At 32.2% G+C, this 10533-nt stretch overlaps 1 protein-coding gene across 1 annotated transcript; it reads left to right on the top strand.

Annotated features, from left to right (window-relative positions):
- Window positions 1–3144: 3144 nt before the first annotated feature.
- SNF4 (sucrose nonfermenting-like protein) lies at window positions 3145–10015 on the top strand. Its single transcript, XM_011025337.1, has 13 exons — window positions 3145–4065; window positions 4249–4336; window positions 5274–5444; window positions 6164–6271; window positions 6377–6436; window positions 6673–6762; window positions 7739–7873; window positions 8334–8478; window positions 8546–8719; window positions 8833–8896; window positions 9004–9073; window positions 9336–9453; window positions 9568–10015. Exons 1-13 carry the CDS (start codon window positions 3956–3958, stop codon window positions 9663–9665), a joined length of 1431 nt encoding a protein of 476 aa, XP_011023639.1. The 5' UTR covers window positions 3145–3955; the 3' UTR covers window positions 9666–10015.
- Window positions 10016–10533: the final 518 nt, after the last annotated feature.

Here is a 10533-nt window from a genome sequence, read left to right as displayed (position 1 = left end):
TGTTTTTCAAATTATTTTTTGTTTGAAAAAATATTAAATTTATTTTTTAAATGTATTTTTTAAAGTTTTGATGTGCTGATATAATTTTTTTAAATAAATTTTAAAAAATATTATTTTAATATATTTTTAATTAAAAAAAATATGCATCATATTACCAAACAAACAACAAATAATTTCTAATAATACCCTTTTAAAAAGATAAACTACATAGTTTTAAATTTATAATTGAGATAAAATACAAATAAAGCCGAAATCCTTAAATGAAAAGCACAGTAGAAGAGATTCTGTGCTGTAACATTGAACATTCGCACATCATATTTGGAAAGCAATTTAACTTTTTAACTAAAACTTGCTCTTGCCTTCTTATGGTGTTAGACGAAGCATGGCATAAAAAGGAGACCCCAGCCATTGTTTTGCAACAACAATTTCTTTACTAACCAAAGTTCTTCTCTTTACCTTGCTGCCTCTGTTGCTCCTGAGGTAAGGTGGACCTCCCCTCCAAGGTACCTTTACAACCCAAGCTTTATATATATATATATATTGAAAGATTTTCTCATGAAAGACTGTTAAGTCTGGGAATAGCTTGATAAAAATTAATACAATATTTTCTTGTTGGTGTTGATTTTTGAATAATTGATAGCATAATAGATTAATTGATGCATGGATTAACTATTAATTTTCCATCTCAATAAATATTCAATAATCCTCTGATTTTCTTACATGCTAGATTATCAATTCCTTTAATGGTGATTGAAATAGCTATATAAGCATTTATTTTTAGGAAGAAAATCCCTGTTAATATTATTGTCAATTAATCTAAAAAAATACTGTTATTATTTAAAAAATGTAATAGATGATCTGGGGCAAAAATCACCCCGTTTATCATCTAAACAAGCAGTCAATAAACTTAAAAGCTTAAATTGTCACCCTTTTTACCATTATTTTAGCTATAATGCTCTTTTTTATTTACATAATTATTAATTTATTTAGTCAAATATTTGTATAAACTTAAAAAAAACATGTTGAAAAAAATCTATATATCTAATTTATTTTAAAAACAAAAAATAATTTGTAGTAAAACACGGGACAAATAATTAATGTTTAAATATGATTTTGTAATTTGAACAAACAGTTAATTAAATCTTGATTCTTATTCAATCTATATTATCAATTTTATGTTTAGTGATTAAAATACCCATCATTCATGAATATATGTTTTTTTGGCAAAAAATCTACATTACTTCTTGTTAAGTATTGTTTATAGTTAATTTTTTGGAAACCAAGCTAGCCCAGACACCCACGTTAATCTAAAAAAAATAATATTATTTATAGTTAATTTTTTGGAAATTGTTATATATAGTTTGACCCGCAATCTGCCAATTAATTGCTGGTTTATAATTTAAATAAACTTAATAAACTTATATATATATAAAACTTAAACCTTCCATTAAGATACTATCTTTTTTTTTAATTATTTGGAAAGTTGTTGTAAATTCAACCATGATTTTGTGATTTGAATAAACAATAGATATACCTTCAACCTTTCTTTCAGTCTAAATTATCAATTTCCTCCTTAGTGATTAATTACCAACCAACATACTCTTTTTTTGGGGGGTTGGGGGGGGGAATTCAACTACCGCCTCTTAATTTTATTGTTAATTATTGTAAGAAATATTAATATTATTTTTATATTTCAAAAGTCGTTATTAATGATCTGGCACGCAATCTACCTCTTAATTATAAATCCATCACTCAAATAAATATTTAATAAACCTAAACTTATATTATTATATTGTTTAATGCTATTATCAATTACTTTATAGCTGAAATTAAATATAACTTTATAGTAATACTAATCTCATATAATATTATTATAGAATAAATTTACCAAAAATACTTATAATTTATAAGTGGAATCCACTTATTTAATAAATGGGATGCATGTCCAATGTTTCGTATTTTTAACTGAGATGCTCGAATATCACTTAAGTTTGGTGACATTCGTGAATGTTTTTTAGAAGCCGTCAAAATATTTATTTTTATATTTAAAATTATATTTAATTTCAGAAAATATTAAAAAAATATTTATTTTTATTTTCATATTATATTTAATTTTTATATTTAAATTTATATTTAAATTTTTATCTTTGTATTTTTTTTATTATTCTAATATGATAATATAAAAAATAAAAAATAACATGAAAAAAACAATCATAATATGTTGTTAAACGGAAAATTTTTTGCACCACAATAATAAACCCACTAAATTAAAAATTAACAATATAATCTTAGCTTCAATTTAATTATTTTCTTTTTAATCCCGAAATTAGTTTTTCTCTTAATTGTTTTATATGTCTATCATGTTATCATTTAAATTTGAATTCAAAGAGTGAAGGCAAAAGAAAAAATTGTGACGAGTGTACCAATCCAAGCATGGATGCTCGATTATTTGTTTTAGTGTTTAAAAAACTGTTTGTAAAAAAAATTAAATTCTTTTATTCTTTTATTTATTTCAAATTAATATATTTTTAATATTTGCAAATTATTTTAATGTATTGATATAAAAAATAATTTTTAAAAAATAAAAAAACTATTAATATATATTTTAACATGTTATTTAAAAAACAATTATAATTATACTCTTAAATAATTATTAAAAAAAACCAAGGAAGTATTTAGATTCAAGTATTTTTCTCCTGTACCTGAAAACATATCCGAGAACACGGTGAGAATTTTTTTTTTATTACTGTTAAACTTTTTATAATTTAAACATCATGAGAATTTATTAATCAATGAAAATTCTTTTAAGAAGTTTAACATTAATACATTAATATATTTAGATCCGAAGTGTTTTTCTCCTGTACCTGAAAACATATCCGAGAACACAGTGAGAATTTATTAATGTTAAACTTCTTAAAAGAATTTGAATTTTTTTCAAATTATTTTTTTAAAGTTTTTTAGACAGTTGTTGAAAAGTAAATTTAAAAGGATAAAAAAATATATTTTTAAATAAAAAGTATTTTAAAAAACAGTAATTGCCGATAGCGAACTCTACCGTAACATCGCAAAAAGATGACGTGATTTTCTGACCATTCACTGGTCATAGATTTTACCACAATCATTAAATATTATTACAGCAACTCTAAGACTCATCGTTTTCTCTCTTGCTTCGTGTCTTGTTTTGTTTTTGTTTGTGTAAGAGCTTATGTCCTGTTCTTCAATCACCAGATAGATTCTCTCTTCATTTCCAAAATTTAACCACAAAAAAAACAGTTAAGAAAAGAAAAATCCAACTTTTTTATTTTAGATCCAACAATGCTAATTTTTCTTTATCAAATTTAGGGTTTTTTTTTCACCATCTTTCTTTCTCTAACCCTTCAATCCAATTCTCCAGCTGGGTTTTCTTGTTTTAGTCTCCTGAATCCGATTTAGCTAAAAAGTTCCAAGTTTTTACACCAGATCAGAGGTTGAACCTGTGTGTGTGATTTTGCTGGTTTTGGTGCGGGGATTTGTGGCCGTTTGATTTGTTGACGTTTTGGGTTTGAATTGATGATCAAAAGAGGATAAGATTGGTTGGTGGAATTTTGATTTGGTTAGCGTTCCATGCTTGCATGTAGAGAATTGAGGAGTTTGGGTGCTCAAAGTTTAATCATTTTTGTTGATTATCATTAAGGGCTTTTGGGGTTTTTAATTTACAGTGTTGGTTTTTTTTTTTTTTTTAGTTGTAGAATTTTGCATGTATAAGCATTAAGGGGTCCTCTGCTAAATTGTAGAGGATCCCTATTCACCGGTGTTGGTTAGTTTTTATAGTTTTTGCTGTGAATTGGGGAGATGAAACAGATAGATATTTGAATTGTGGTTTCTTTTGGAGGGATTATTCTAGAGTTGGCATTTTATTGATTGGTGGTGTGCTAAGTATTGAGTGTACTTATATAAATTATTTTTTGGACGGAAGATGTTTGGTTCTGGTTCCACTACTGGCCATGATAATAGTGGTGTAAGTCCAGTGCGCTTCGTGTGGCCTTATGGAGGTGGAGAAGTGTCTATCTTTGGTACCTTTACCAGGTGAGTTGCTAAATTGATCAGATTTTTTTAATTATCACCAACTATTATTGTATGGTGGTGAATGTATAAATGGGTTTTTAGTTATGTTATTGAATATGCATTCTATTCTAGTAACTTTTAGGATTTTTTGGTTTATGGATTGTATGTCATATGTGTATCTAATTGAGTTGTAATTTGGGGCAGGTGGACTGATCTTATACCCTTGTCTCCGATGGAGGGGTGTCCTAATGTATATCAAGTTGTTGTTAGCTTAGTTCCTGGATTGCATCAGGTTTGTTAAACCAACTCAGCTTGTAAAGCATATTCAACAGCTGTGCATGTGATGATATGGTAATTGTTTTTTTGTTCCATTATATAACTATTTAAGGGAGTTTATGAGGCTTGAAAGGAAAGTAACTCAAATTTATGTTAATCTATAATCAATTTGGTTATGCTATACAAAGATAACCTACGACTTTGTTAGTTATCCATGAGAATTCATTGACCTTTTGCTGTCTTAAGTTGTCAAAATGCAGAGCATAGAAATGAAAGGCAATAGATTCTTTTTAATAGGTAACAAAGGAACATGGTAATGAAAGCTATAATGAAGCTGGTCTTATGCCATTACTAGAAAAGGAGGCCATCTTTGAAGAGCATCATCCCAATGGAACATAAATGATTCAGGATTATGGTGTTTTCAAAATGTTTCCCTTCACAGGGTTAAGCTTCTGGGACGTAATCCATTGCCTTTTCCATTGAGGTCAAGATTACTGTCATAATAGTAAAATGAGTTTGTTTAAGTTTTTATGTTTGTTAACGTATGCATTCTCCATTAGCATGTGGTTTTCAACAGGTTCTATCTGTTGCTTTCTCAGAATGTTTTTAGGTCTGATTTGATTAACATACAACATGTTCAATTTTCTCTCAATTTTAGAAGTCAGTTGAATTAATAATGTTATTGTTTGTCTCTAAGAAATTGAATATGTGGTAGGCCAAGCTATACGATGAACCGTAGGAACTGCTGGTTGCTGTAACACTTGCAGGGTCTTCATTCTTCTTTTTAACATGTTAATGGTCGTAGGGATGGAATAGGATGTTAAAGTGTTCTTGGTCTGGTGTAACTATGTTTGCTATTTTCCTAATTAACATTCTCATCAACACCCGTGTTACGAGATTTTTATTTCTAACATCTCTGCTACCGTCAAAATTGTTGTCATTTTTGCATGCAGTTCAAGTTCTATGTAGATGGACAATGGAGGGTTGATGAGCAGCTATCCTTTGTTAGTGGGCCTTATGGCCTGGTAAATACTGTTGTCTTAACTAGGGATCCTCCCCAAAACATTGATTCCGAGACACCTGGGAGATCCAACATGGAGCTGGATGATGTTTCCGTTTGCCCGGTAAGATATATTTCAGCTTTTACATAAATATTGACTTTCAGACCAGTTGTCAAGCCCTGATACTTTGCTGTATTTCATAGTATGTGTTATTATGTTCCAAGCACTGCTTTGTTTCTCATCCTTGCAGCAATGATTGGGAGAAGCCATTTCTTCTTGTACTTTTCTGCAGTTATTGCTCTTTCTCAATCTAGACCTCTGTTTATGTGCGTCCATGTTGTGTTTTATCTGTACTGTTGCATCTCTTGTTTGTTCTTTGTAGACAAGATTTGATTCAGAAGTGCCTGTGTGCCATATTTTGGTGTTGCCTTGGGGGAATGTGAACGTATCAGTAGGAAGGCCCAAAAGGAGAGAACAGATGAATCATCATAAAGAAAAAAACTACTATTTCCCTTCCTGCCATTTTTTGCCTGAAAGGCTTCTCTAAATTTCGTTTTCTGGGGTTATTACAAGAGAGAAATAAGGTTGGAGCTGGCAATGAGGTAGAAATGCAAAATTAGTAATTGAGAATCCTTTCACCTGTGGAAAACAGCCAAAATGACTAATTTAGAAATGGATATGATATTGAGCTGTTTAAGTTTCTTCAGCTCTTGAAACTATGAAACAGAAAACAGAAAAGGCAAGGAGTCTTGTTGAGATTTTAATTATTTTACATTTGATACATCCAAAGTATTTTTTTCATTGGGGCAGAATTGGTCACTCCGTTGTTTGGTACTTTTCAGGAAGTAATCCAAGGGATGTCAGCAGCAGACTTGGAGGTTTCTCGTCATCGTATTTCTGCATTCTTGTCCACACATACTGCGTATGAGTTGCTTCCAGAGTCAGGCAAGGTTTGAATGCTTTACCTTCTTCAGGAGCTAACTGAATGCTCATTTGCTATGTTTTCATCTGCAACTGAGATGCTCAAATCTTGCTTGTTGTGTCTTCCTTTTCAGATTATTGCCTTGGATGTTACTCTACCTGTGAAGCAAGCCTTTCATATTCTCTATGAACAGGTGAATCTCTACTATGCATGCAAACACGGACAAACATAAGTTGAAAACATTCAGCGAGTTAATGTTCTTGCTAACGAACAAGAAACTAATCCAAAGTGCCTTGGCATTTTGTATAATTTAGTTTCCATGTTTGGAACTATTGGTCCTATGGGCTTTCCTGTCTATTTAAATGTCTCTGCTACATTTATAGTTGTTTATTAGCTCATATTTCTCTTGCTGATTTAAGCTACTTTTAGGGCATCCCTACGGCTCCTCTCTGGGATTTTTGTAAGGGTCAGTTTGTTGGTGTGCTTGCTGCATTGGACTTCATCTTGATTCTGAGGGAGGTGTGTATTTTGGCACTCTTTGCGATGCTAATATGATTTATGATGATTTTAAGGGAAACTGTAATATACTATAAGGAGAAAAACATGCTGTATCTTGATGAAGTACTAGACTGGTAACTTTATTTAATCTGCATTCCTTCTATGGGCTATGGTTATATAAATAGCAAAAGTAAATGCTTAGGACCGAGAAGATAAAATTCACAGCAAAAAACAACAATTAGCAGTCCTGTTTCCTTCTATAGTTACATTATGTGATTTAGTGCTAATTAGATTTGTCATGAGTTTTGGCGAATCAAGTTCTGTACATTGTTTTTTGTCAGCTAGTAGAAAGATAACTATTTTGATTTTGCTGAGGAGAATTAACTGAAGAGATTGAATTTTAAAACTTGGCCCATGACTGCAAAAACTACACAAAAGGTTGAGTCGCTAGCATCACAACCCCACACTTCTAAGTGGCCATAACATAAGCTTAGAAGAAAGTGGTTGCATTTACATGCTTATTAGTTTTCTGATGTCTTCATTTCATTCATGATTACTCAAGTTTGTCTTGTTTTTTCAATTGCATGTTTTCAAGGTATCAGAAAACATGTGCATTCGTGCGGTTGTGCACACGCACCAACACAAGCATTTTAAATTCAAGGCCTTCTCATCATAAGCTTAAAAGAAAGTGGTTACATTTACATGCTTATTGGTTTTCAGATGTCTTCATTTCATGCATTGTTACTCAAGCTTGTCTTGTTTTTTCAATTGCATGTTTTCCAAGGTATCAGAAAACATGAGCATTCATGTGGTTTTGCATGCACACACTCAAGCTTTGTAAATCCACAGACTTGTCATCATAAGCACCATTAATGTACTTGTTTTTTACTTTTGTCGTTGTAAGAAAGTTTCTAGAGTGTATCTAGCTGTTATGGTGTTGTACATGTTTGGCATTTGTCTCTTGGTGGTTTAACATTTATGAAGGTCGCTATTTCAGCTTGGAACTCATGGATCTAATCTGACGGAGGAAGAATTAGAGACACATACTATATCTGCTTGGAAGGAAGGAAAAATGCATCTCAGCAGACAAATTGATGGCAGCGGGAGAGCATATTCTAAACATCTGATCCATGTAATGCTTCTTCTGATGCCATGCTAAGATTCTTTAGCATGCAAAATAATCTCCCAGCTGTTATGTGTCATTTATTTGAGCGTCCTACATGTTGGGTTTTTCATGTTAATTGTATATTTTGCTCTTATATGTGCAGTCTTCTATAAACTCTGGATTCTATGAGTGTCAAATACACTTGGAGAAATGGTTGCAAGAAAAATAATCTTTATATTCAATGTTGATTCATTTAGCACCTTACGTGGTTTGGATATGGTTTGCAAGGGGCATATGGGTTGAAATGCTCTTTTAGATAGCAGAACGCTGCTGGAAGTCACCTGTGTATAAGTTTGTGAATCAGTTGGTGCAAATGAGCAACTTGAGATGTAGAACCTTAGATTTCTCTAGTTTAGGGATTCCTTATTCTGATGTTGCAATCTGCTTTTATCACTAATTATTTATCCACCACTCCTTCAATATGCAGGCAGGGCCATATGACTCGCTGAAAGATGTTGCTTCAAAATTTTTGCAAAACAGCATATCAACAGTTCCCATCCTTCATTCTTCTGCTCAGGATGGTTCATTTCCCCAGCTGCTACATCTTGCTTCCTTGTCTGGAATACTAAAATGTAAGCTTTCTTGGTTTGATGCCTGGTGGTGTATAAATTGTTACTAACATGTGCACCTAATTGTCAGGTATATGCAGGTATTTCAGACATTCTGCTGGCTCCTTACCCATTCTTCAACAGCCAATTTGTTCAATTCCTTTGGGTACATGGGTTCCAAAAATTGGGGAACCAAACAGACGACCATTTGCTATGTTGAAACCAAATGCTTCTCTCGGTGCTGCCCTCTCTTTGTTGGTTCAAGGTAATTCCCATTTCAAAGGAATACTGGTTCTGTTAACTGTTTCTGTTTGTGTATTGCTGATTGATCTTCTTCAACCTCCCCTAACCTTGTGCTACAATACCTACCTGATACAGCCAATGTCAGTTCAATACCAATCGTAAATGATAATGATTCACTGCTGGATGTGTATTCTCGAAGGTAACTTCTGCATCTGTGAGTGCATGTGCATGCATGTTTTGGATCAGTGTTATTGTCGAGTTGCAGGTTAAGCCAACTTTGACTTTAGTATGTTGTTTTCTTGACAGTGATATCACTGCCTTGGCAAAAGATAAAGCCTATGCACAAATTCATCTTGATGAAATAAGCATTCACCAGGTAAGTAGAGCTGATCACTTTGTAACTACCTTATAGAACTCTAGTACCATAGAATTGTATGCACATTCTTGCAAATGGCCTGAACCAATCAACTGCTGCAGCATGCACACAAATCTCCATATTTTAAACAATTAGAACACGCAGTTAATTAAATCAGGAGAAGATACATGACTGTGGAAGTGATAAAATAAATTGCCATTTTGGATAAAAATGCATGACATGAACCTTGCCATATTAATCTGCTTTTTTTATATTTGTGTAGGCACTGCAGTTGGGTCAGGATGCAAATTCTTCATATGGATTCTTCAATGGACAGAGGTGTCAGATGTGTTTACGGACTGATTCTCTACACAAAGTGATGGAGCGATTGGCAAATCCTGGTACTTCCATGTCAATACGATTTTTTTTCATTATCAAAGTTTGAATATAGGTAGTTCTGACATTGTGGTTTGAACTTATGTTTGCTAATTACCTCACTTGCATGATCCCTTCAGGGGTTAGGAGACTTTTGATCGTGGAAGCTGGCAGCAAGCGTGTAGAAGGGATCATCTCACTGAGTGATGTCTTCAAGTTTCTGTTGGGGGTAGGGTAGATGCTGGGGTTGCTGTGGTGACATTGGAGAGGACCGCAGTCATTACTCATTATTTTCTTTCCTAGGATAGAAAATTCAAAGAGCAAAAAAGCATTTGTAAATTGTGAGTCTTCAATTTTCCCCCATATAACCTAATGGTTATAAAGTCAAATCATGCTGCTGGAACTGCCATGTTTAGTGCTAACAGAGAATGGAGTTCAAAGTGCATTAAGTTGCTCATGGCAAGTTGGCAACCCCTGCTGTTGGCAGTCTGTACTTACAAATATGGGTGGTTGATTCATTTTCAGTTTCTGATCTCAGCTTATTAATTCTAGCTTAGTTTTGCACTCATGCTTGGGTTGTCTTGTTCTCTTGTTGGACCATTAAGTTTATGTATTTTGTTTCCAGTTTTGCAAAACTGCATTCAAAATTGCTTCTCCAAATTGATCCAGTTGATATGGTCAGCAAAAATTGCCAGCTTAAAAAGTGAATCCCTAACTCGGCTTGATGGTTTTGGCCCAGGCGAGGTCAGTTGAAAAAATTGCTCTTGTTTCATTAAAATAGTGTTGTTTTGGGTTGATTAGGTTGTTTAAAAATGATTTTTGTTTTATTAAAATAATTAAAAATAATTCTAGTTTTATGAAAATAATATTTTTTAAAGTTCATTTGAGTTAATTTAAAATTAATCCTTTTAACTTATGACTTGGATATAAGTCTTGGTTGGGAGGATTTTGAGTTCTAGTTCCTAGTAGAGTTATAATATTATAATAACCTTAAAATTAAACACCCTATAATTTAAACAAAGTAATAGGCTAATATGATTTAAATTGATGTAAAATAATAAAATTGTTTTTTATTTATATTTATTAGGAAGACTGCTTTTTTTTTT

This window comes from Populus euphratica, unplaced genomic scaffold (genome assembly GCF_000495115.2).
Source record: "Populus euphratica unplaced genomic scaffold, PopEup_1.0 scaffold28.1, whole genome shotgun sequence".
NCBI classification, from domain to species: domain Eukaryota; kingdom Viridiplantae; phylum Streptophyta; class Magnoliopsida; order Malpighiales; family Salicaceae; genus Populus; species Populus euphratica.
This window is presented reverse-complemented; position numbering and strand designations above follow the sequence as displayed.

Excerpts from the sequence above, each read along its gene's own strand:
- SNF4 (XM_011025337.1), top strand. The coding sequence starts at position 3,956 with ATGTTTGGTTCTGGTTCCACTACTGGCCATGATAATAGTGGTGTAAGT. Across the intron at positions 9,074-9,335 it reads ATGAAATAAGCATTCACCAG|GCACTGCAGTTGGGTCAGGA; the intron begins GTAAGTAGAGCT and ends ATATTTGTGTAG. Across the intron at positions 9,454-9,567 it reads GGAGCGATTGGCAAATCCTG|GGGTTAGGAGACTTTTGATC; the intron begins GTACTTCCATGT and ends TGATCCCTTCAG.